General features: G+C 39.3%; 1 protein-coding gene across 1 annotated transcript in view; it reads right to left on the minus strand.

The window, feature by feature from the left end:
• Positions 1 to 25,846, minus strand: part of ROR2 (receptor tyrosine kinase like orphan receptor 2) — a 53,778-nt gene that overhangs the window by 12,523 nt on the left and 15,409 nt on the right. The window contains exons 3-5 of the mRNA XM_042454710.1: positions 20,307 to 20,337; positions 7,491 to 7,618; positions 195 to 509 (exon numbers count right to left, since the gene is read on the minus strand). Coding sequence (XP_042310644.1) covers positions 195 to 509; positions 7,491 to 7,618; positions 20,307 to 20,337 — 474 coding nt within the window. The remainder of the gene's footprint in view (positions 1 to 194; positions 510 to 7,490; positions 7,619 to 20,306; positions 20,338 to 25,846) is intronic.

Here is a 25,846-nt window from a genome sequence, read left to right on the forward strand (position 1 = left end):
AAGCTGGATATAAATGAAACAAAACTAAAATTAAGAAAATAAAACAAGAGGGGTCTGAATAACTAAAAATATTATATGACAGGCAGCCCTACACAAGCCATGCATTCTATCAGAGTAAATACAAAGTGTTTGTGTATGGGAGCGGCTGGTGGGGGGGAGGGAGAAAGAACAAAAAAACAGGAATGAAAACTTACATCTGTTGAGCCGCTCTACTGGGATTCCAATTCTAATACAGTTGGCAGCCTCCAAGGTATCTGACAATGGCAGGTCCTCACACTTAGGCGGCTGGAGCTGCATCAGAATGAGTGGATTAGACCTTGCAATGTTGTACTCCTGCTGACAGAGGTCATTCTCCAGAACTTCACACTCATCCCGACACAGCTCTCTGGGCTTAGGCGTCCGCGACCGTTCATCACATAGGGGGAACACAAAGTGACAGAAAGATGGGATGGCAAACTGGGAACACTGATCTGATAAATGGGTGGATGTGCCAATCATAGTAAAAGCAGCTGGAAAAAAAGGAAGGCTTAGTTTAAGTAAATTAAGACTTAGTTTACATAATAACAGGGGTATAATACAATACATTATTACAGATTTTATAAATTTGAAAGATTTTCAAAGCAAGTTACCAAACTAAAGGCATTAATAAAAGGTAACAACTCTTGAACAGAAAACTGATGCTACACATGCATGTTGCTATCATACTAAAATAAATAAATAAATAAATACTTGGTGAAAATAACAACAACATTGTACTCAGCAAGTCCAGCAGGGTATATATGCACTTACACACCAACTGACTAGAATTTAAAGCCTTCATCCAAATAAATTCTGACCCTTACAGAGCTGTGAAGGTTTAAGAATGCAGAAATCTCTGCATGTTCATGAGGTTATGATTTCTCGTGTCCCTTCTTGGAAGTGGTAGCAGCGTAACTAGTTTTAATCTGGTCTATGATTTGCCATTCTACTCACTCATTTTCACAAGAGCCCCTTTGTGATTGGTCTGTGTGTGTTTGTGTGTATGTACCTGAGACTGGACAGTAACAGCTTGGAAAAAGGGAATCCAATCAACACAGACCCCAAACATCCATCCTTTGAGATCAACCACTTATTTTTCCTACTTTGTGGAACTGTATCGATCCAAGTCCCAAACTGCAGATCTGGAAATATTCTTCACTCAATCTTCTTCTGTAGCATTATCCTCAGCCTTTCCCTTTCAACTGCATGGCAAGCTGCAGTTTTTAAAAGGGAGTTTTAATTTATCCCACCAGTTCCAAGAAGAGACACTCAAACCTGTCTGGACATCACACCCTTTATCGTGGCAATACTTCAATCAAATCACACATTGCATTGGGGTAGGTTCTGCTTACTAAGGCACAATGGCACAATGAATCTAAGGAAATGCTGTTCTATAGTATTACCTTATACGTTTCACATCTGAGTCCTAGTTCTTGGAACAAACCCCAGGACTAAACTCAGTGAAATCTGATCTGGACTAAGATTTTTTATTATTATTATCATGATGTAGGATAAATGCACATTGAGTCTCCCTTATCCCAAATGCTTGGGATTTTTTCAGATTTGCATATACACTATGGAGTATTTGCATATACACAATGAAACATACTGGAGATGGGGCCCAAGTCTAAACATGAATTTCATCTCTACACACCTTATACACATGAGCCTGAATTTTAGATATAATATTTTAACAGTTTTGTGCATAAAACCAAGTTTGTGTACATTGAATCATCAGAAAGCAAAGGTGTCACAATCTCAGCCATCCATGAGGGAACTTGTATGCATTTTCTCAACAGAAAAGACTAATTCCTCAGCCAAGATATCAAGTCAGCCAAGGTGTCAAGTCTAATGAATACAAAACACATAACACAATGACTAGAAAGCCAGAACTAGTAAGTAAGAAACTACTCTGTAAAGGAGAATGAAGATTTCCAGAGAGATTCTAGGTTTTACAGAAGATGCTTTACCAATAGCCCAGACTGAAATAAAGTATGGAATAAAAACTGAAATGCACAGATATAGGATGGGGGACACATGACTTAACAGCAGTTATTTGTGAAAGAGATGTAGGAGTCCCAGTAGACTACAAGTTGAACATGAGTTAATAGTGTGATGCGGTAGTTAAAAAAGCTACTGCGATTCTAGGCTGTATCAATGGAAGTATAGTGTCGAGGGAAGTAATAGTGCCACTGTATTTTGTTTTGGTCATGCCTTACCTAGAATACTGTGTCCAGTTCTGGGCACCACAATTCAAAAAGGATGTTGAGAAGCTGGAACATGTCCAGAGGAGAGAAGGTTCTAGAAGGCTCAGTGGCTGTTGCAGCCAGGAATATAGGCAGGAATGCAACAAAGATATAGGCAATTTATGAATACAGGTTTAGACTGATGTAGAAAGTGCAGTCTATCCAATATGATGGAGATGTATTGGCACGGAATATAAACTGTCCCCGCTGCCACCACTATTTGGGGCAGATCATCCCTCTCCCTGGGCAGTGCCTAGGGAGTATACAGGAGGTCACTGTAGTTGAGGCCAGATCTCTAAGAAAAATGCTTGCAGGGTGCAAATCAAATAAAGTTTTTTGGGTCTCTGCCTGCCTCTCTTTCTCCTTAAATTTGGCCGTGTCTGTTCTATCCTTGAATATACTTTTTATATGAGTGGAGAAGATCTGTATTTAAATATACAGAACTATTGCCATCAAATCTAATTTGGGCCTCAGGAATACCATCATAGCCTTCACAGGACTAGAGACTGCAGTGATACAAGATGGTAGGATTCAGGACAAATAATTTCTGAATTGTCCATCCAATCAAATTGAGTCATAAAATCAGTCTGTCAGAAAGGCTCAGAAATGTTAGGAAGCCATGAAGTTGCTGTATAGTATTGTGGTCCACTCTCTCTCAGTCACTATTAACAGCTATATTAGGTACTATGGAACTACTTTCACCTTCGTCCCAATTTATGGCTTCTGAAAAGTCAGACTTCAATTTCAACCAGATTGAAAAAACTCTGAAGGAATAGAAATCTGTTCCAGGAGTGTGTGGCTCCATTTAGCCATTTGACACCCCAAGCCTGGACACACTAGATTGGGCCCATTGAAATTCAGCACTCCCTGCCTTTCCTTTTGCATTTTGGGACAGAATAAAGCCCTGCTGCAGGAGAATCTTGGACTCTAAGGAGCCCTGGTGGCGCAGTGGTTAAATGCCTGTACTGCAGCCATTCACTCAAAACCACAAGGTTGCGAGTTCAAGACCAGCAAAAGGGCCCAAGCTCGACTCAGGCTTGCATCCTTCCGAGGTCGCTAAAATGAGTACCCAGACTGTTGGGGGCAAATTAGCTTACTTGCTAATTAGCTTACTTGCTGTTCACCACTATGATCTTTGGAATAGCGGTATATAAATAAAACAAATTATTATTATTATTATTATTATTATTATTATTATTATTATTAAGCATGGTTCTTCCCATGAGCCTGAAATGGTTTTGCCTTAGTGGTTTAGAGTTGCATACTGAGTTGCATACTGAGGAGAGGCCCAAAAGCTTGTCACCCCAAAGAACTATTTTTAAAGCAATTCTGCATAGGAAAGGTTATTGCATGTATAAGCATAACTAATACAGTATAATTCTCAAGATTTCCAGAAGGGAGTATACAATGAGTTTTCAGTTAATTGCTGCATCAGAATTATGCCATTTTCTGTTCACAACAGCCATGGCTGGGTTAAAGAGAACAGTAGGAGCACAGCAGAAAGAGGCTGATGTTTGCTGAAGACCTCAGTAATTTACTCAAGTATAATGAATTACTAAACCCACTTTAATCAATAGCAAAATATCCTTGAGCAAGCTGGCTCTTAGAAGAATGTAGATAAGAGCAAGGCTGAGATAAGTGAAGATACTGGACCTACCTCAAAAGAAATGGTTAGAATGGGGCATAAAAGAACCCAGGTCTTTTATACTGGGATAAACTGTTGTGAGGATTTACCTCCTTAGCAACAATGGATCAAATTCACTTGGCTCAGGTGTGGGAAATCAATACAAGGAATTCTCTGGCAATAAGCATCGCCCACACCTGGACAGTCTTCAGCCCACCTTTGACCTCACATATTCCTTCATGTGATTGACTCTTGGCTGTATCTGTATTACTCAGTTCACCCATCTTCAGAAAAGTGTGCACACATCTGAGGATGAGCCAGGATTAATAGGTTATTTTGTGTGAAGAAAATAATAGCCTCAGGCAGATGAAACAAAAGACATTTGTAGTACATCTGTCCTGAAGTAATCTCCGGACATTGGGCAGCTGCTAAATAAGCAGCTATGTTTTCTTGTAGCAGAAATTAAGATGTCAAAATTGCAAGAGAAGCATTCAAATTAAGACAGTAAAGTGAGGGTTGTAATGGAGATAGAATTTCTTACTCTCTGTAGTACTGACACTGTTGTGACTGCACTAACTGGTAGATTACTTAAATAAAAAGCGCACAACTTCCTTTTGGGCAAAATCCCTGTAACAAATCACAGAAACCACTTCCAATGATTCAGGAAGTTTGCTGCTCAATACAGACCAGTTCCTTCAAGTTTCCTGCTTCCTATCATAGCTGCCTAGATGTGGATGTGCAACCCAATGAGATCAAAACAATGTGAAATTATTATGTATAATGAAGCTATATGTATATTGATTGGACAGATATACAGGCATAATTCAGTTAACAAAGCCTCCAACAATAAAGCTCTTTTTTACAGGCTTTTAAAATATCTGCCCCTCTTTTCTTCCCTATCCTCTGTCCAGCTAGACTTTTTTAGCAGCACTTTCACTAGGAAGCTGGTGAAGGAGGGCTGGAAAAACACAGACTTTCAGTATGAATTGCAGCAGTATGTCTGCAGTAAACTAGGAAGCTGGAAAAGAGTGAGATTCTACTCCACAGAATCCTGTCATATAGCTATGTATGCTGGCCAACAATAGAATCCAGAATCACTTACAAGGCATATATGAACAGCAAATGGAGACGAAGTGGCAAAACAGATAAGCCTGCTTCACCAGATAACCGTAGTTAAGGACAGAAAGCATGTCCAAATTTTTTTGGAAAACTGTCATTTTGGAAAATTTGCTTGTTAAGTGTTTGAAACCCTTAACGAGAAACTTGGACCGATGAGAATCTTTGCAGTTAGAGGCTTATTCTGCAAAAATTCACACTATTTTGTGCAAAAAAATTAGCATTTTCTGAATAAGAAAAACAGAACATACTGTTTTATGCACAGAAAACCCTGGAGGACGGATTGTCAAACATCAACAAAAACAATACAAATGAATGATTCGGACCAAGTAATCTCTGAACTGTTTGTACTGTAAAAACAAACAAATAAAAAGACACAGTACAGCTGCTTTGTAGTTCATAATGAAGAATGTTAATGCCATAATTTGAGGTAACTTTTGAAGGAAATTTCCTATTTGGACAGTAGATGTCACTACTTTCCATTCCAATTCTGTACAGACAGAATTAGCAGACAGAAACTTAGTTTGATTCATACCTAAAGAATTATTTCTTCTAACAAAAAAAAGTTCTAGTTCTCCTATTCTAGTTTTGCTGTCTCAAGTTTATTTTTCACACACCTTTAACCTACCACGAACTGTTAGTCTGAAAGATCCTAGGAACAATTTTTCCCAAAGGAGTGAACACCTAAAATGAGTACTGTACCTAGATTGTTGGGGGCAAATTAGCTTACAGTTGTAAACTGCTTAGACACTGCTTAGGAGGTATGAAGCAGTATATAAATGAAGCTTGTTTGTTTTTATATTCTCAAAGCAAAGTATAACTGTTTCAATCCTACAAAATGTCCAGTTGTACATGCTACTAGGTTTGCAGTCCCCAAATAGCCTTTTCCACAGGGGCAAGTGGCCTACAGAACACACAACCAGAGTGTTCAATCTAATTTGAACTGCTGCATCTATGAACTCATTGGTTTTATAAGGATATTAAAGTAAGAAAACTTACTAATAATGCTAATAGCCTAATGCTCCATCCCATCTGATCTTGGAAGGTAAGCAGGGTCAGCCCTGGTTAATACTTGGATGGAAGACCACCAACAAATACCAGATGCTGCAGGTTATATTTCAAAGGAAAGAAGTGGCAAAACCACCTGATTATTACTTGCCTAAGAAAACATTATGAAATTCATGGGGTTGCCATAAATTGAGAAGCAACTTGAAGGCACATACACATAAACAAACTAGAGTTACCTATTTGTAATAGATCCACATTTACATATTCAATAGTGTAGGGCATACCTAGGGATTATAAAGATCCCCCAGTTCTGACTTACTGGGCAGCATTCACTGCTAGCAATGGAGTTCTGTTCACCTTCAACTGGGGTGCAGTAAATTGACATTCCCACCTTCCCTCAAATGATCTCCAGCGTAGGAGGAGTTTTGACAGGAATCCTGGTTCCGATTGTCACACTAAAGATTGCTTACAGGAAGTGGGTAGAAACATCAGACTGCTGTGTCCCAATTGACAGGAGAGCAGACTACCTGATAACTTAAGACTGGAGGACAGGGTCAGGTTGGGAAACACTACTTAGGTACGTATCTAACTGTAAACAGGGAAATTCAGTTAAAACATTCTGACCTTGAAAAAATCTTCAAATTTGTTTCTTTTTAATGTGTATATAAATCTATGTTAATTCTGTATTCCACAACCACTGAGTTGCAACACATTCATCACACTTCAAATTCATAGGGATTCCACTGTAAGTACTGCAAAAAAATTACTCCCTAATAGGGGGAAAGCACATCATTTCAACTCACTTTTAACATGTGACAAGGAAAGGTTTGAGCTTAACCTTAAAGCAAAAATAAGATAGAACCAAGGTGAAGAACAAGTATTCTCAAAAAACAAAAGCTGCAGTTATTAAGCTCTTCGGAATCGCAAGGAAAAGTATTTTAAGCATTTCCAAAATATTTTGACCCTACCATTGACAGATTGGTGCTTTCTACTAATAAAAATAACAGACTGAAATGAAACTGAATGGCTCAACATGAAGTTTTCACTTTGTGCTTGCTTGATAATTCTCCATTATGACATAATAACTGATATTTAAACATTTTCTAAAATCTCTCTCTCTCTCTCTCTCTCTCTCATATATTCAAATATATTAGACCCTGTGATTTGATATATGTTGTCATATGCTGCTGCTGGTTAGATTTTTGAAAACTGTTGTAAATGATAAGACGTATGTTTGGTTTGGTGTCATTGCTCATCCTGAATGCTGGACACTTGGATTGGCACATTGTTAAATAAACTGCTGTGTTCATTTCATTAAAATCTCCATTCTTCAACCCAAACAGGAAAGGGGAAAAGCTTCACCAACACAGAAACACTTTGAAAAGCTGTCCTGTACACATTGTTGTTTGTCCAACTGGATTTCAATTTTTTCCATAAAATATAACATTTCTGACAAGAAGAGAGGCATGCAGCCTTACCAGTAATTCGGTTTTCAATTTCCCCTTGCATTTGGAGGGAATCCACATAAATAGTCCTGTTTCCAATGATCCGAGCACATGCAATTCCCCGGTACGGCTGACAAAACCCATCTTCATGGTAATCTTCCCTGCAAGAGACAAATTGGGAGCTTTATAAGTACATCTGCAGATGTCTACTTAGCCCTGATGAATTAAAAGAATTATTTTTTTAAAAAAAGAAGAAGTTAAATTATGACAAATTGGCAGTAAATTTGATATTTCTAATTGCTCCAGACACAGTTCTCATCCCTTGGTTTCTACTGATGCATTGTTTTGGAAATAGGAAAGACTCCAATGAAGATTTTAGTTCTGGTGATGGAAGGAGGCTCTCGAAAGTGAAAACAAGAATTATCCTAGAAATCCTATGCTAAAGATAATGGGATGTGACAGGTTATTCTATTACAAAACTGTTCAACCAAAACATTACTATGTGTCATGTTACACCTCATAATACATTGCTGGCTTCAAATAACATGCTATGCAATTAGGAAAGCAGTTGTTCTTCTTCCTTATCCTTCTCCAATTCTTCATTTCCTGTAGTGAACATCAAAACAGTCCATGCCAAGATTTACTAAAAATATGGCATAAATCTGAACTATGTTTTAGATAAGCAGAATGAAGCCAATGTTTAACTTCCTTTCACCCTCCCTTCAATTTCTTGAAATTCAACTTAACACCAAAGTTACTTTCTGTTGTGGGCCTTCATTCTTATGTTGAGTTCTTGTCTGGGTTGAACTCCCTCCTACTTTTAAAAATCAATTTAATGCAGATAACTTAATGCAGTTGCTATAGAAAGTTACACTGATTTTAGAAGTTTCATAGTTCTAATACTATGGATAAACCTTTAACTGAGTTCAGTAAAGCTGTATCCCTTTTGGGAACTGGCTCGTGCTGCCAAGTTCATGCAGGGCACCTGTGAAATTGGAAGTGGACCCTATTTTTTGTCTTGTCAGTGCTGATGTCCTGGTCACTTAAGTTCAAAAAGAGCCTGAGAGAGCCTTGTGTCTTTTCAAAGCTGACTGAGGATTCATTCAGAGGCCTATGGGATGGAACTGGCCTGAATCCTATCAAACAGAGTACAATCACTGAATCAACTGTTGAATGATGAGGCAATACTTATGTAAAACCCACTTAATAACTTTGTTGCTCTTACATTCTTGAGTCAAATCTGAATTATGGTGATCCTGTTACTGGGCAGGGGGATGGGACTGGAAAGAGTTATTTGGGGTGGTTTGCAACTCCCTTCCCTTAAGTCTGAGATATTATGACTTTCCCAAGGTCATTAAATGTGTTTCCATGGCAGAGCAGATTCAAACCCTGCTCTCCAATACACCATACTGTCTGTATCTATTAACTGAGGCTCATCTATTTGAGACTAACAATGAGTCGGGCCCTGTAAAAGATGTTGCAAATTTACTGCTAATATAAGGCTGCACACTCCTATTAGCACAAAAAAAAATCTTATTTTGGCATCATGCCTGCAAGAGAAAGGGCTCCAATTGTAAATTTCAAAGTGCTCATCCAGACAAAAATCCAAAGATTATCACATCTGCTTTGATCTAATTATTATTATTATTATTATTATTATTCCGCTTAATCACTCAGAATCCAAGCAGATTACAACAATAAAACAAGATACAGTTAAAAATTCTAAAAAAAAAACCCTAGCCTCCCCCCCCAGTATAAAAACATAGTAATAGTAAAAGGAGATTAAACCAGAAGGACATTAAAACAATAGTATAAAATAACAACTAAAATAAGTAGGAGATTTGTAGGAAGTTTATAGCGGGGTCCAGATAGGATGGTAATGAGGATGGAGAAAAGAGGAGAAAAAGTGGACGGGGGGAAAGGCAGGTAAATGGAGGTGTTCTAGTTTGGAAAAGCCTGCCAGAAGAGATCCGTCTTAATAGCCTTCTTAAAGGTTTCCAAGGTGGTAATCTGACGGATCTTGTCTGGGAAGTCGTTCCAGAGTCTAGGAGCAACTGCTGGGTCACTGCTGAGATCTGTATCAACAAACCACTTCTAGTTATCCATATTTCCACTAGAAGTAGGTCTCTAGTAGAGCTAATTAACTGGTCTCAACTTTAATTCAAGAGGCACCACAAAATACTATGAGAGCTGATAAAAAGATGTTGTGAGGGAAATCTCCACTCCACCCCTATGGTCAGAAGGAAGGAACAGAAGTGACCAGGTGTCATTCATGTCTATGAACTGAAATGTCTCAGTGCGTCAACCCTGAGGGCACAGGGTCCACCATGCCACTGGCAAGAGAGAAGTATCCTTAGCATGGGGCCTTCTCATTTGAAAAGAACCAGATTCTGCTGTATTCTGATTGTGGGAAAGGGAACAGCAAATTGGGAATAAAGGTGATGATTTTGAAGGGATATGGAATAAAGCAGGGAGAAAATGATGTCAGCTGAGGGGTTCATACATTTAGACTTTATGTGGTGAAAAATGGTAGGCTTTTTTCCCCATCTAAGAGGTGTACAGAGTTCATGGTAAGATAAGCTATATGAGTCAGCTGCTTCCTTATAGTTTAATAATATGATAGTAAATGAGTCTCAAGACAGTTTGTAAATGTGTTTTGAGCAAGTCATCACTGCATTTTCCTTACTTGCTGAATCAGCAACTTCCTACAGTCAGACGTCTCTTGTTCTTAAAATACAGCCTCATATTTGTCTTGTCCGAAATCTTACTAGAAAATGGAGGTCCAAAGAAATGGAGCAGGAGAGGGAGAGGAGAAGACAGAATTTCACTTGGATTTCTTAATTGACATAGTCCCTTAAAATAAATAAAAAAAACTGGTGTGATGTTTGTCTTTGCTGAAAACGTCCAAAACAGGTTTCACAGCTGTGCTCCTTGGTATAGTAGTTATGGAATGACACATAGGATCAGATTACCAATAATGTAAAAAACAAGCATTGTGATGATAATTTTATGCTTTAAGTCAGCCAAGTTGGTTTGAAAATGACCAAGGGACAAAATGGATGTATATATACATACATAGAAAATTGTATGAAATTTAATAAAACATATCTAAATACAATAAAATGTTCTTCTCTGACATGGAATTACTGGTCTAAACCCAATTGCTGGTCCCAATGAGAGTATACTTGTTAAATCAATGGAGTTTATATAAGAGTTTTGAATGGGCCTACTCTGAATGGGTAAATTCAGCAACAGGTCTACTCTTGTTGGTACCAGCAATGGGATTTAGACCACTGTATTCCCACCCCCACACACTTATTAAAAAGTTCCTTCACTGTGTCTATCTGTTAAGAGATATTCCCCCCTTCCCTTGGCTGGCACTGAATAAATTTTAAAATAAATAAACTACCAATCATGAAGAATAATCCAGACAACAAAAAGGCAAACATACAGAACAACAACTGCCTTGCTTTCACTTCACAAAAGGTTTCTGGTGTCATGTAAAACTTCCATATACTTTTCAGAAGCCTGATGAAAATGACTCAGTTGCAGATCAGAGGTGAAATGGAATAAGAAGGAATTCCTCTTATCTTTGCTGTGCAAACTATTTTCTAAATCAGCATGATGGCAACACTACTTTAAAACTTGACTAAGATTCAACTTAGAATGGGCTTTGTACCCTTATCAGATAAAGAAAATTAGAAAGCTAAATATAGTTTGAAGCAGTGAGACAATGTTGGCACTTGCATATACTGACATTTAAAGGCCAATTTAAATATTGCCTAATTAACTGGACAGAGTTGGGATTGCTTTTATCACAATGATGATGAAATAGTCCTGCTGTTATTTATATTTATGTCTATCCCTTCACAAAGCTTAAGAGTTTGCTCTTGAAAACTAAAGTTCTGTGGTGTTCATTTAATAATCTTACTTTTAAGAAAGAGTTGAATGCAATTATTGAGAAATACAGTTTTTAAAGAATTATCATGAAGGATAATGCTGGTGTCTTTTTGCCTGAAGTATGTCTCTTGTGAGTGTTGATAACAAGGGATCAAAATGGGAGCCATTGGATTTAGAGGTCTGGATGTTATACAGTTTTACCATGCTATCAATATATACCAGAGTAGTTACATGGTATATACATTTCATAAGATCATACCTTGCAAAACATTCAATTACCTCTCCACTTATCAACTAAAGACTCAAACAGACAGGCCAAAATAAAGCTGCTTCAGGTCACTCTGGAGGTATGCTGTTTAAATGACACACGCATCTTAAGAGGCCAGAAGCTGCGCCAAAGCTTAGGACTGCAGTGTGGCTTTGGCGCGGCTTCCGGCCTCCTAGGACGCATGCATCATTTAAACAGCATATCTCCAAAGTGACCCAAAGCAGCTTTATTTTGACTTGTCTATGTGGACCCTAAGAAACAAAATACAGTCAGTCCTCCTTATCCACAGATTCTTTATCCACGGATTCAAGCATCCACAGCTTGAAAATATTAAACAAATAGAATCCCCCCCTCCATTCTCGAGGCTTTGGACTTGCATCCCTTGCTTATGTGTGAGTGAAGAATGGAGGGAGAATGAATGGGTTGTGTGCATGCGGTGTACACCCACACCTATATTCAAGCCAATGGGGCTTGAATATAGGCGAAACTCCATTTTCGCAAGGAAATCCGGAAAAGATTTCCCATGAAAAAGGAGGGGCGATTGTATATAAATTCCAAATAGCAAACTATGGCGGGTTACAAACCGCCAGAAAGTATGCTCAGAGCGCATACTAGGGTTAGGAAGGGGCGGTGCTTCCGCACCCCCTAACCCTAGTACGCGCTTTGCACGCACAAAATGGCAGCAGTCACTCCACATGGCCACCGCCATTTTGACGTCTTGGATGCATAGTGTCCAGACGTGTTGCGGCGGAAGTGATGCCGCAAAAGCGCACCTTGCGCTTTGCGGTGCCACTTCCGGGGCCCAGGAAGGAGTGTGATTTCCGCGCTCCTTCCTCGGAGCGTCTGGGAGCCTCGCGGTGTGGCAGCTGCGGCTCCCGGATGCTGCAAGTGGCGGCGGTGGGAGACCACCACAACCCAGCTGTTTGTAACCCACCTTGGTTTTGCCATTTTATGTAAGGGGTGCCATTTTACTGGGCCACTGTATATAATGGGACATGAACATCCACGGATTTTGATATCCACAGGGAGTCCTGGAACCAAAGCCCAGTGGATACCAAGCTTGCAGAATGATTGGCTGCTTTATAAAACATGTTTATGCATTCTAGGAGAAAGCGCAATAGTTTCTCTAACTATGTTTAAGCAAGCCTAACAGAATTTCAGCTGTAAAATCCAGATTTATGCCACTTGTGCAAATGGCCTTAGTAGTTAACTGACAAGACCAACAAAATAGTCTCTTGGAGCAACTTCACATCACACATTATACCTCAAAATGGGAGACATCCAATTCAGAACTACCAGTGTATTATACTACAGTTTTAAAATCTATTCACAGCGTTCACTTAATGTTACATTCAGAGTTGTCTTCAAACTACTTCAGAATGCAAGTAGGACTACTCATATCAATGCTTTTCCACGTTAAAAATCCTAGTCTCTGGAAACCTAGTATGTAGTGGGGTTCTCTGATATCATGCCTTCTTCTCTAGGCCACAGGAAAAGGGGATGAATCTCCGAGTAAGAATACTGCTCTTAAAATGTTTTTTTAAAGCACTGTATTGCTGTTGTACGCTGCTGCAGGGCATTTCAGTGGGGCTGCTATAGACTCACCAAAGTCAGCCTGGCCCCTCCTAGCTATATTTTCCTTCTCTCTTTCTCCATCATTCCATCTTTTTATCTTTCTCCTTCTATCTCCACTTTTTCCAATTATAACAACAACCATCATAATAATTTTCTTATTCTTTCTTCTACTCTGTTTCTAAAACCTTTTCTCCTATGCCCCCACCTTAAACACACAAATGAAATGTTTTAAATTCTTGGCATTTTAAACTGTGCCACTATTTTTGCTTGGAAAATTTTCTTCAGGTGGATCACAACTTCCATGTGTTATTAAAGCTTCTTGGGAGAGTGTTAAAAGCAAAGATGGGAAAGTTTTGTTGTTCTCATTCAAAGTAGAGCTTGAAAAATGTTCTGGCCAGGGAACTTTCCCCCTTAATTTGCAAGACTTTTTGTTTTATATTTAAATTACAGGTTCCACATAATTATGTATCATGCTCAATGACATCACCATAGGCCTTTCCATGAAACATCACTGAGATCAGCCACTGCAACATCATGGAAGACTGTCCCTATCTTAGCGGGCAGAAAGGAGCATTCTAACCAGGTATTTTTTCAGCTAGCATGTTTTAGCTTTCTTCAAGCTGGTATTTATGGCTGGGTTCCATTAAAACATGGAATGCTAACTTTTCACCATGCCAAATTCTTCAGGATTTGACACATGTTTCTAAATCTTGTTTGTTAGCAAACTGTAACAATGTGTTAACCCATTGTTTGCCCAATCTGGACTATGAGTGGGGAAGCGGGGAAAGAACAAGTATACAAGCCCAGTGCATAGTCTTGATGGAAAAACATGGTTTGGTTCCAACATCTTGAACTGCACCAATGTTTCCGATTTGAGTTGTGGAATCTCTTTCCTATCAAATGTAGTCTTAATGCCATTTGGTAGTCCAAACTATATTAGACTAATAGAACTGATAGAAATTATATAACTGTTGGCTCACCAAATTTCCACTGATTCAATGGGTTTACTCTAGCTGGAACTAACAACTGGATTTAGACCAGAATCTTTTTAGTGTTACCAACTGCCCTGAACAAGAGGTCACAGTACCACCAAATGAATACTAATCAACAAAAATGCAAGGAAAAATTGCAGTTTTATATTGTCTTTATAGCAGTAATAATTAAAGTATGATATATTTTACACATAAAAAATGAGTAAGTTTTAATGCCTTAGAAAGAGGAGGTGTTGACTTTAAGGAATACCGATTTATTTATTTGCAGTTCATACTTATTTTGCTTATTCATAAATATATTATACCTACAACACATAGGAACAGCAGAACTGCCTAATCACAAGCAGTGATAAATAGCTTTGGCAAAGGTGATGCTTGTTTTATGAATTAGGGACTGAGACTACATCTGCACTGCAGAAATAATACAGTTTGATGCTGCTTCAACTGCCATGGCTGAATGCTATGGAATTCTGGGATTTGTACTTTTGTGAGATATTTAGCTTTCTTTGTCAGAGAGTGCTTGTGTCAGAACAAACTATTATTGTTGTTGATGATGTCGGTGTCTTATTAATATTATTATTTTATTGTTTTATATCTTGCCTTTCTCCCAATAATGGGACTCAAGGTGGCTAATGACATTATAAAATAACACAGATTAAAAACACTGCAAAAGTTAAATCAAAGTATAAAACATACAATTAAGCAATCATATATTTAAAAAAATTAACAATATTAAAATCCATTAAAACAACAAATCAAAAATTATATGCAGACCCCTAAAAAAACTTCAAAGCCAGCACAATACAGCATTAAGAGCCCAACCTCAACAGTTTGGAAAGGCCTGGCAGCTCAAAAATGTTTTAACCTGGCACCAGGAATCCCAGGATTCAACAGGATGAAGCCATGACAGTTAAAGTGGTATCAAATTGCATTATTTTTACACTGCAGATGCAACCTAAGTAAGAAATGCTTATGATGATTTTCTTAATGAGATTAAAAAAAAAATTCACTCATTAACTAGAATGCAAATTTATAGTTATAAAGCAATATTTGTATATTTATGAGATGTAACGTCCTCTTTGCCATTAGACTCATGGGTTACTGAAATGTGAGATGTAATGTATCAACAGTACCCTGATAAAACTTTCCAAAATACCCGACGAACAAAGAAGCCTTTATTTGTATCAAATAAGCTAGATGTCAGAAGAAAGACAGGCAGAACACGATGCATGTTAACGACCTAACACATCTATGAGGTACACAGTGTCAGATGAGTGAGCCAGGGGGCATATAAACATAATAGGTATATTGTCTTCAATTGGAAAGCACATATCAGTCTAATCTGCATTGGGAACATAAAATTATGCCATAAAATCTTTAAAAGCTGCTTCTACTTAGAACTAAGGATGACAGATGCTTGTATAATTTGTGGAATATAAACAACTCATGTTTTTTCTTTCTTTCAGGAATCGTTATTCTTCTTTTTATGGCTACAGCAGACCAAAAAATTGCTCTTTTTATTTTCTACTAAGTCTTGTTAGCTCAGAAAAACTCTGTAGAAAAAAAAAATGCTGCGGGACAGATTTCTAACCATCTGTAGCCCTAAGGTCCTTGCAAAGATAAAACAAAATGGAGAAAATCAACACCAAAAGGAAATACTGTAGTCTAGCTGTTTGGCCAGTACTGCACAGAGGAAGGCAAAGGTAAATCCCTCAGGAAGCCTTTCACTTTGAGAGTTCTATGATGAAACAGTCCAAAATGAAAGAAGAGCTAGTGCCAGAAGATGAGACTCCCAGGTCAGAAGGCAGTCAATGAGCTACTAGGGAAGAGCAGAGAACAAGTATGAGTAGCACTGTGGCTAATGACACAACTGGACTCCAACTGCAAGGAAGTTCAGCTGCTGATGTGCTCAGAAGTAAAAAGAGAGTCCAAAGCTACACAACACATATTATAGGAACATGGAATATGAGAAACATGAATCACAGAAAGCTAAACATGATAAAACAAGAAATGGAATGTATAAACATTGCAGTATCAGGGTGTGGACAGGAATGAAACATTTTGATACTGGTAATCCCACAGCCTTTTACTCAGGAAATGAAAATCTAAGAAGTGGGGTGACGTAAGTAGTGAGGAGAGGTGTTTTATTTATTTATATATTTATTGTATATATATCCCATCTTTCTCCCAAAACGGGATTCCAGGTGGCTACAAGATGTAGTAAAAACAGTCACACGATGCAATGCAAAGTCTGGCCAAAATAATAAGATTTCAAAGAAACCCCATCAATATAATGATAATCCACAGGGGCAATGCTAAAGAGGCAGAAGGGGAAGAAATTTACAGCTTCTGAACTGGACTCCAGGAGAAAATTGATCACACAGCAAAACAAGGAATGTTGGTAATAAGAAGCAATTGGGACACAAAAGTAGGAAAAAGAATACAATCAAGAATTGTTGGAGAATTTGGCTAGGGTCAAAAAATGAAGCAGGAATGAAATGCAAGAAATGAAACAGTGGTTGGTTTAAAGCTAAAAGTTTGTTTGCTGTGAACACTTTCTTCAGGCAACCAAAGAGGCAACTGTATACATGGATGTCAGCTATGACCAATACAGTCAAGTAGACCACATAACTGGAAGCAGATGATGTAGAAGCTCCATCCTCTCTGTAAAAAGAAGACCAGGAAAAGATTGTGGCACAGACCATGAACTGCTAATATCAAAAATTAGAGTAAAGCTAAAGAAGAACACTAAATCAATTATTGTGTCAAAATACAACCTGATTCATTGTAGAATTTAAAGATAATGTAAAACATAGATTTGCAGTATTAAGCGTAACTGCTTTAGTGCCAAAAAAATTCTGGACTGAAACCAGGGACATTGTGAGGGAAGAATGCAAAAAGATGCAGCCAAAAAGAAAGAAAACCCTAATTGGGTGACAGATTATACTCTTCAAGCAGTTACAGTGGGGCAAATAAGTATTTAGACAGCCACCAACTGTGCAAGTTCTCCCACTTAAAAAGATGCGAGAAGCCTGTAATTGACATCATAGGTAGACCTCAACTATGAGAGACAAAATGAGAAAACAAATCCAGACTGATTTGGAAAGAATTTGCAAATTATGGTGGAAAATAAGTATTCGGTCAATATCAAAAGTTCATCTCAATACTTTGGTATATATCCTTTGTTGGCAATGACAGGGGTCAAACGTTTCCTGTAAGTCTTCACAAGGTTGGCACACACTGCTGCTGGTATATTGGCCCATTCCTCCATGCAGATCTCCTCTAGAGCAGTGATGTTTTGGGGCTGTCACTGGGCAACACGAACTTTCAACTCCCTCCAAAGGTTTTCTATGGGGTTGGGATCTAGAGACTGGCTAGGCCACTCCAGGACATTGAAATGCTTTTTACGAAGCCACTTCTTCGTTGCCCGGGTGTTGTGTTTGGGTTCATTGTCATGCTGAAAGATCCAGCCACGTTTCATCTTCAATGCCCTTGCTGATGGAAGGAAATTTGCACTCAAAATCTCATGATACATAGCCCCATTCATTCAAAGGGACCAGTCGTCCTGGTCCCTTTGCAGAGAAACAGCCCCAAAGCATGATGTTGCCACCCCCATGCTTCACAGTAGGTATGGTGTTCTTTCCCCCAATATATTTCTGTCCTCAAACAAGTGTAACCTTTTAAGAAAAGGCTCAAAAATCTGAACATGTGACTCTTGAAATTGGGGTGGGGAAAGTATGGCTCATGGCTCATACATACCTACATAACCCACATTCACAGCCTCCAAAGCCTCTATATCACAAATTCTTTTTTTAAAAATTCAGCTTGATTTTCACACAAACATTGCACTCAAACAATGAGAAAGGCCCTTTACAGACCAGCGAAAGGCTCCAGCCTGTGGGCAGAGTGAGGGCTGAGCTCCCAATGCTCAAAGCCCTCACCGCGCTGCCCAGCCACTATCTTTGCGCACGCCTGTTCAGATGGCGCATGCCACGATGACACCCCTTTGGTGCAGCACCCAAACAGTGCTGCACCAAAGGAGTGTCATCAAGTCGCATGGCAGCAGCTGTGGCACCCCTTCGAGGGCACAAAAAGGAGCCAGTTTTTCCAGCTCCATTGTGTGCTCTATGGAAGCCGGATAAGTGCCATGGCATGCGGTTGCCATGGCATGATCTGGGACAGAAAGGGTCAGTGTCTTGCCGCCCCTTCCTGCCCATCTGTAGAGGCCCCCAAAAACATGCTAAAACCCCTCTCACAGTATTTTTTCTGGCTACCATTTTAGAGAGAAAATAGAAGCAACGAAGGGTATTTTGGCACCCTCCTGGGGTGGGGGTGTATGATCCATGAGGAAAAACTGGCCTCAGGCCCATACAGTTGCCCACTCCCAAATGAAAGACTGTTGTTCTCCTTCAGACCCTCTTGTGAAATGACTTCATACTCAGATTCATGTTCAACATTATGTTTTCATTTACAAACAGAAAGTCTCCATGATATAAAACAACTGTGGAGACCTCCAGCCTACAAAGCTCCCCAAATATTCCCTCCCCCAGATATTCCCTGTAGGATATTTTCTACAGAAATATTCCCTTTCCCCTGCCTTCCCCTCTGCCATGGCTTCTAATAAACCAGTCTCAGAAAGCGCTGATCAGGGATAGTGGGTGGGAAGAGAAGACAGCTGTGAACACTTCCACAGCTCTGAAAAGCCAATCTTCCAAGACATCAACAGGGTGTATCAATAAAAACGAGTAGAAGACAAAACTCATTTGTATGTCTGTGAAAGAAGAGATACCCAGCATGGTGTTGTGGTTTCAGTATTAAACTAGTACTGTGGGAGACCAGAGTTTGAATCCCTGCATAGCTATGCGAATCCACTGGGTGAGTTTGGGCAACTCACAGTCTTTCTGCCTTAGTGGAAGGCAATAACAAAACCTCCTATCAATAAATCTTCCCAACAAAGCCCTATTATAGGGTCACTATAAATCAGAGCTGACTTGAAGGCACATAACAATAGCAAATGAAAATTGGGGAGGGTTGAGGAAAAGATTTCACTGAAATTAGCTTTGTCTGAAATGACTACCTTTGACACAAATACATAATACAAGCTGTTATGGTATATTTTCCAAACAAAATTAGCTATCTTAAATCCTATGCTGGGAGAAAGTTGGAATATAAATAATTATAAATAAATAAATAGGTTGTGTGATCTGTAAATCAGGCTTGAAAGTAGATTATCTTTTTAAATAGACCTCTAGTAATATTTAAAATCTTTTATGGCTAGTGTGTTTGTGTGGGGCTGAAAGAAATAGACTAGAACATTGACTGTACTTCTGTGGGTGGGCAAATACATTGGGATCCCATAGCAATGATGGTGGCTTCACCCATGTTGGGCTGTGGCCCCATCAACTATGGTTGTGTGACTCCCAAAACAGTTGGATAGATTTAATTTAGACCTTGGCTCCCATCTGGATAGAAAAGTATGCAAAATAAGTCCAGAATATCTTGGAAACATCTTCAGCTAGAATAAAGATCTGTGAAAATTAAGATCAAGATGCTATTTGATTATTGTCCCAAACAATGACCATGAAAACTGATCTTCTGACATATATTATAATAATAATAATAATTTTAAAACTACATCTTCAGAAGATAATTTAATTTGATTTTCTAAGTTGAAATAGAATAAACTGGGCAACACTGAAACAACAGAAACATGCAGTGCCTCTTCTGTTCTCTTTCTTTAAGAAGACATATTCAATCATAGAATCATAGAGTTGGAAGAGACCACAGAGGCCATCCAGTCCAACCCCCTGCCATGCAGGAAATCACAATCAAAGCATCCTCGACAGATGGCCATCCAGCCTCTGCTTGAAGACCTCCAAGGAAGGAGACTCCACTACACTCCGAGGGAGTTTGTTCCACTGTCGAACAGCCCTTACTGTCAGGAAGTTCCTCCTAATGTTGAGGTGGAATCTCTTTTCCTGCAGTGATGGTTTAAATCTACTAAAATTCAGTGAAAACATGAGATGAATTTGGCAATATTTAATAGTCAGATTATTGAACATTTTGCATCAAAATCTTTGCACATCCAATAAATAAGCATGAAATAATACTTACTGAAAATTGTGATTCGGACTGTGTGTTGGGCCTGTAAATATAGAAAGCAAAATAATTAGCAGATTTATTTACTGGGAAAGTTGGTCCATTTTAAACATCAAGACTTGCTCAGTTTCAAACATGAAATTCGACTGTTAGTCTCAACTAAAGTAGACCCACTGAACCAAGTCAGTCAACATTTATGCACTGATTCAATTAGTTGCTTTAGTGAGTACTGGATTCAAACCAAAAGGGATCTACACCATAATTATTTTCAGAAACACAAATCAGTATCATATTTGCTGAAAAAATATCTGAATATTTTTTTGGTAAGTGTGAGAAAGCACTTCTCACTCTTCAGTTCATTATGTCATCTTTATTCATAACACTCATTTGCTGAACCCTATTAAACCAAATACAACAAGAATTTTAAGTTACCATCTATACTCGTGTTTAAGTGGACTTCATGTATAAAATGAAAGTAGGTTTGGAGGCTAAAATCAGAAATTTTGTATGACCCATGTAAAAAGGCTGTAAAGGATGAATCAAAGGAAAAAAGGGTGTAAAAGCAAAGCAAAGCAAATTGCAACTACATTAGCAGTGATTACAGTCTTTAATTTTAAATGTGATATTTAGTTAATGGCTTTCCAGGCAATTTATTGGATATAGAGGATAGAGGATAGATAAAAATCATAATTAGTATTGTTAGAAATATTATTTTATTCTATACAGACTTGGTGAAACTGTGTTAAGTATGTTAGGCCCAGTACAGACAGGCCCTTTGCGGTGCACCCATTACGTGCTAGGGTTGCTTGAGGCCAGGGCATGCACACGCCCCGCAACCCCAGCATGTCATGGACGTGCCGCAGCTGCAGTATGCCCACCAGACAGGGCGCGTAATGATGACGTCGCAGCTGCGCCGCTTCCAAACGGGGCGGCGCAGCTGCAATGTCATCGTGCCATCTCTGGCGCTTTGCTGTGTCGCAGCAGTGCCAGAAAAATGAGCCACTTCTGGGCACTCCTTTTCTGCTATGCAGCAGTGCCGCACAATTTGTTTGCTGCAGCGCTCCTGCAGAGCAAAGAGAGGTGCCAAGGAGGCGCCTCTTTTTGGCACTCTGTAGAAAATACTGAATGAAAGAAGTAGACAACAGATGAAACACATAGCTAAAGAAAGAAATTAAAAGGTGTATAATAAAACTAGCTTTGAGAAAGAGAAGTCACACATTATTAGGTAAAACCTGTTGCAAGATGTGTATCTGATGTAGGCTGTTGTTGTTAACTGCCCTTGAGTCAATCCCAACTCATATGGCAACCCTGTAGAGGGAGACATCTCCAAATCCTCTATCCTCCACTGCTCTCCTTAAGTCCTTGGAGATTCAGCCCTGTGACATCCCTGATTAAGTCTATTCATCTGGCATGCAGTCTTCCTCTCTTTCTACTACCATTTACCTTTCCCAACATTATCTTTTCTAATGAGTCATGGCTTTTCATGATGTGGCCAAAATATAACAATCTTAATTTGACCATCTTGGCTTCCAGAGGACCCATTTGTTTGTCTCTCTGGCTGTCCACAGTATCCTCAGCACTCTTCTCCAGCACCACAACTCAAATAAACTGATTTTCTTTCTATCCACTTTCTTCACTGTTCAGCTCTCGCATCCATACATGGTGATTAGCAATACAATGGATTGGATGATTCTAACTTTAGTGCTCAGTTATATATCTTTACTTTTTATGATCTTATCTAGTTCTTTCATCCCTGCCCTTCCCATTCCTAGTTTTTTTCTTCTTTCTTGACTGCAGTCTCCATTCTGATTAATGTTTGATCCAAGGTGAGGGAAATCGTAATTGTTTCAATTTCCTCATTGTTTAAGTTGAATTTATGTAATTCCTCTATGGTCATTATTTCTGTTTTCTTTATGTTCAGTGGCATGCTTGCATTTGCACTTTCTTTTTTTAACCTTCCTTAGCAATTGTTCCAAGTCTATTATTCTTTCCCCTAGTAGTATGGTGTTATCTGCATATCTTAGATTGTTGAAGTTCCTTCCTCTTATTTTCACCCCTTCTTCTTCTGCATCTAACCCTGCTCTTCATATGATATTTTCTGCATACAAGATGAAAAAGTAGGGTGATAAAATGCAGCCTTGCCTGAACCCTTTGCCAAATGGGAGCCATTCTTTTTCTCCATATTCTGTTCTAACAGTAGCCCCTTGTCCAAAATACAGATTTCTCAGCAGGACTATCAAATGGAATGGCACTCCCATGTATTTAAGGGCCTCCTATAGCTTTTTGTGATCAATGCAATCAAAGGCTTTGCTGTAGTCTATAGTCTATAACGGACATGCTGGTTTTTTCCTGGAATTCCTTGGTACTCTCCATTAATCATTGTATGTTAGTGATATGCTCCCTAGTGTCTTTTCCTTTCCTGAACCCTGCTTGCACCTCTGGGATTTCTCTCTCCTTACATGACTGGAATCTATATTGCAGAATTTTGAGCATAATTTTGCTTCCATGTGAAACTAATGCTATGGTCCTATAGTTGCTGCAGTCTTTTGTGTCTCCTTTTCTGTGGCTGGGGATGTACATTGAACGTTTGCACTCTGTTGGCCACCATTTTGTTTTCCATATTTGTTGGCATATTTTAGTTAACACTAGAGTTTATTCTGTCTGTGTAGATTGCAATATCATCCATTCCTGGGGATTTATTCTTCCAAATGTCTAATTGCAGCTTTCACCTTACTTTCTAAAATTTGGAGTTCATCTTCATATGGTGATCCATTCCATGTGACATTCATTTTTCATCTCTTTTACATAGCTCTTCTTGTTTTGCATCAAATGCCTTTTTATTTTTCCTTGATCTTTTAGTATGTTTGTCTTCTTATCATAGGTCATCTCAGCTCTTGGTTTGAACTTCACTTTGAGTTTCCTGATCATGGGGAAGACATCTGTCATTCTTCCTTTTAAAAAACTTTCTTCTATTTCTCAACATTGTTTATTATAGTAGTCCTCTTTATCTTTGCACACTAGTCATTGAACAGTTGCATTCATGATTCTGGTTTTGTTCCTATCTCCCCTTTCTTTTGTTTCTCTTCTTTTCTTAACTACTTGAAGCATTTCATCTGTTATCCACTGTTTCTTCTCTCTTTTTTGACCACTGACAGTGTCTTCCTATATTTTTCTTTGGTTATATCCTTGGCTTTTGATCATAGTGCTCCTGGTTCCCAGTCAATTATGCTTAATGGCACAAATCTACTACTTCTTATATTGTCTGTAAATTCTGTTGAGATATTTTCAGATCTTATTTTGGTATGAGTATTGTTTTGGATTTTTTCTGCAGCTTTACTCTTATATATGTGTGTGTGTATATATAGTTAATAATCTGTACCACAGTCTGCACCTGGTTTAGTTTTGGCTGCAAGAATAGAGCTTCTCCATGTTCTGCTCCGAATGATATAGTCTATCTGATTTTTGTATTGATCATCTGGTGATATTCATGTGGATAGTCTCCTCCATGGTTGCAGGGTATTTGCAATTTGCTGGAGTTACAAAATTCTATCAGTCACTCCCCTGCTTCATTTCATATACCTAGTCCAAATTGTTCTACAGTTTTTGATTCTTCCTTGCTGCCTACTTTAGCACTCCAGTAACCTATATTAGTTTGAGCTATCGGGTGTATTGTCAATTTCTTCCTGGACTCCTTCATAGAATCTCTCTGTTTCTTCTTCCTCTGCCTCAGTGGTTGGTGCACATGCTTGGTTTATGGTAGTATTTACAGGTTTTCCATTAAGCCTTATTGACATGATTTTGTCTGACTTTGCATTCTATCCATTGACTGCCTTTGATATATCTCTGCATAGTATGAAAGCCACCTTATTTCTTCATGTATTTTCATTTCCAGAGTAAAAAAACTGCAGTAATCTGAGTCAAAGTGACCCATTCCTGCCCATTTCAGTGTGCTCACCCCTAGTATTGCTATGTTTATGCATTAGATTTCCTTTGTTACTCTGTCTAGCTTCCTATGGCTCATGTTTCTCACATTCCATTGTGTAGTGTTGTTTCAGAAATCTTTGCATTACTGTACATGTTTCAGTTCTTCTATGCCTTTGTTAAACTCTCTGTTGTGATTTCCCACTATTGCTCCTTTCTATTTCTCTGTTTTGTACTAGTCCTTCCTATTGTTTTGTTTGGGATTGTCTCATCAGAGGGTTTTCTTGGTGAAAGCATCTTGCAAGGATGTTCACTTTTGCCTCCTTTTGCACAGGGCTAACATGTGTTAGCTCTGATGTCACTGCTGTTCTCTTTGAGATCTTACATCAGTGTCACCCACCACTACTGCTGCTGCCCAGTAGATGTTTGTCACTCTATACCAAGCTTTCCATTGTTTTGTACAGACCGGATCAAAAGGCCGGCCTGTGGGTGGGGTGAGGGCTGAGCGTCCATGCTCCAAGCCCTAACCGCGCCAGCAGGGCACCATTTTGGCATGTGCCCTTTCACACGGGGTGCACCATGATGATGCACCTCCAGCACAGTGCCCGAACAGCACAGCACTGAAGGGGTGTCATCATGGCACGCCAACGCACCTATGACACCCTTTTGGAAGGAGCAAAAAGAAGCCATTTTTGTGGCTTCTTTTTGCTTCCTCCAGGGTCTGGATTGGTGCTGCGACATGCCAATCCATACAGACCCTGAGTTGTTTCCTTTCCCCAACGCTTCAAGTCTCCCTCTCCTTCTTTTCCCTCTAATCCATCAGTTGCCAGCAGTCCATCCATCCATCCTTTTGTCCTACCCTCTTCTTCTTCCTTCCCTCCTTTAGTTCCTCACTTGCAACGATGGAGGCAGCAGCAACACTGGTGGCACTGGTGACTTTACCCTAGCCAGCCCCTTTCTCTGCACTAAAATGATAAAATATGATGGAGGCTGCATGTCACCATTGGAGATGGGTGGGGTGGAGATGCCATGTTACCACTGCTGTCTCATCACTACCTGCTTCTAGCCCAGGGGTAGGCAACCTGTGGCCTGCGGGCCGCATCCGGGGCTTTGGGACCAGCCCTAGCCCGGTCCTGCCACCGATTGCCGCCAGAGCCTTTGGCCTCTTGCGTGAGGGTGTGGGGCCTTTGGCCTATCAGGAGGAGGCGGGCAATTGTCTATAGAAGCCTCAGAAACATGCTTTTATATTAACATTTTTTAAAAAATCAGCAATTTTTTTTGCATGCCCTCCATTTTTAAAAAAGTGTCCTCCATTTGAAAATTTTGTCCTACATTTGTCCCGGTTTATTTATTTATTTAATTTTTTTTTAAAAAAATTTATTTAATTATTTACTTTTTGGCTTCGGCCCCCCAGTTGTCTGAGGGACAGCAACCCGGCCCCCGGCTCAAAAAAGTTGCCTACCCCTGTTCTAGCCCTTTGGGCCACAGTAGTTCCAAGTGGCAGCAGCCATGTGTCTCCAGCAGTGGGGAGAAAGAGAGATGTTTCAATGACCCTGCTTTCATGTCACTGTTCACCTCTAGCTCTCTGGGGCATGGTAGTCCCAGGCAGTCTAGCTGTCCATGTCATCTCATAT

Source organism: Sceloporus undulatus, chromosome 2, assembly GCF_019175285.1.
Source record: "Sceloporus undulatus isolate JIND9_A2432 ecotype Alabama chromosome 2, SceUnd_v1.1, whole genome shotgun sequence".
In the NCBI taxonomy this organism is placed as follows: Eukaryota; Metazoa; Chordata; class Lepidosauria; order Squamata; family Phrynosomatidae; genus Sceloporus; species Sceloporus undulatus.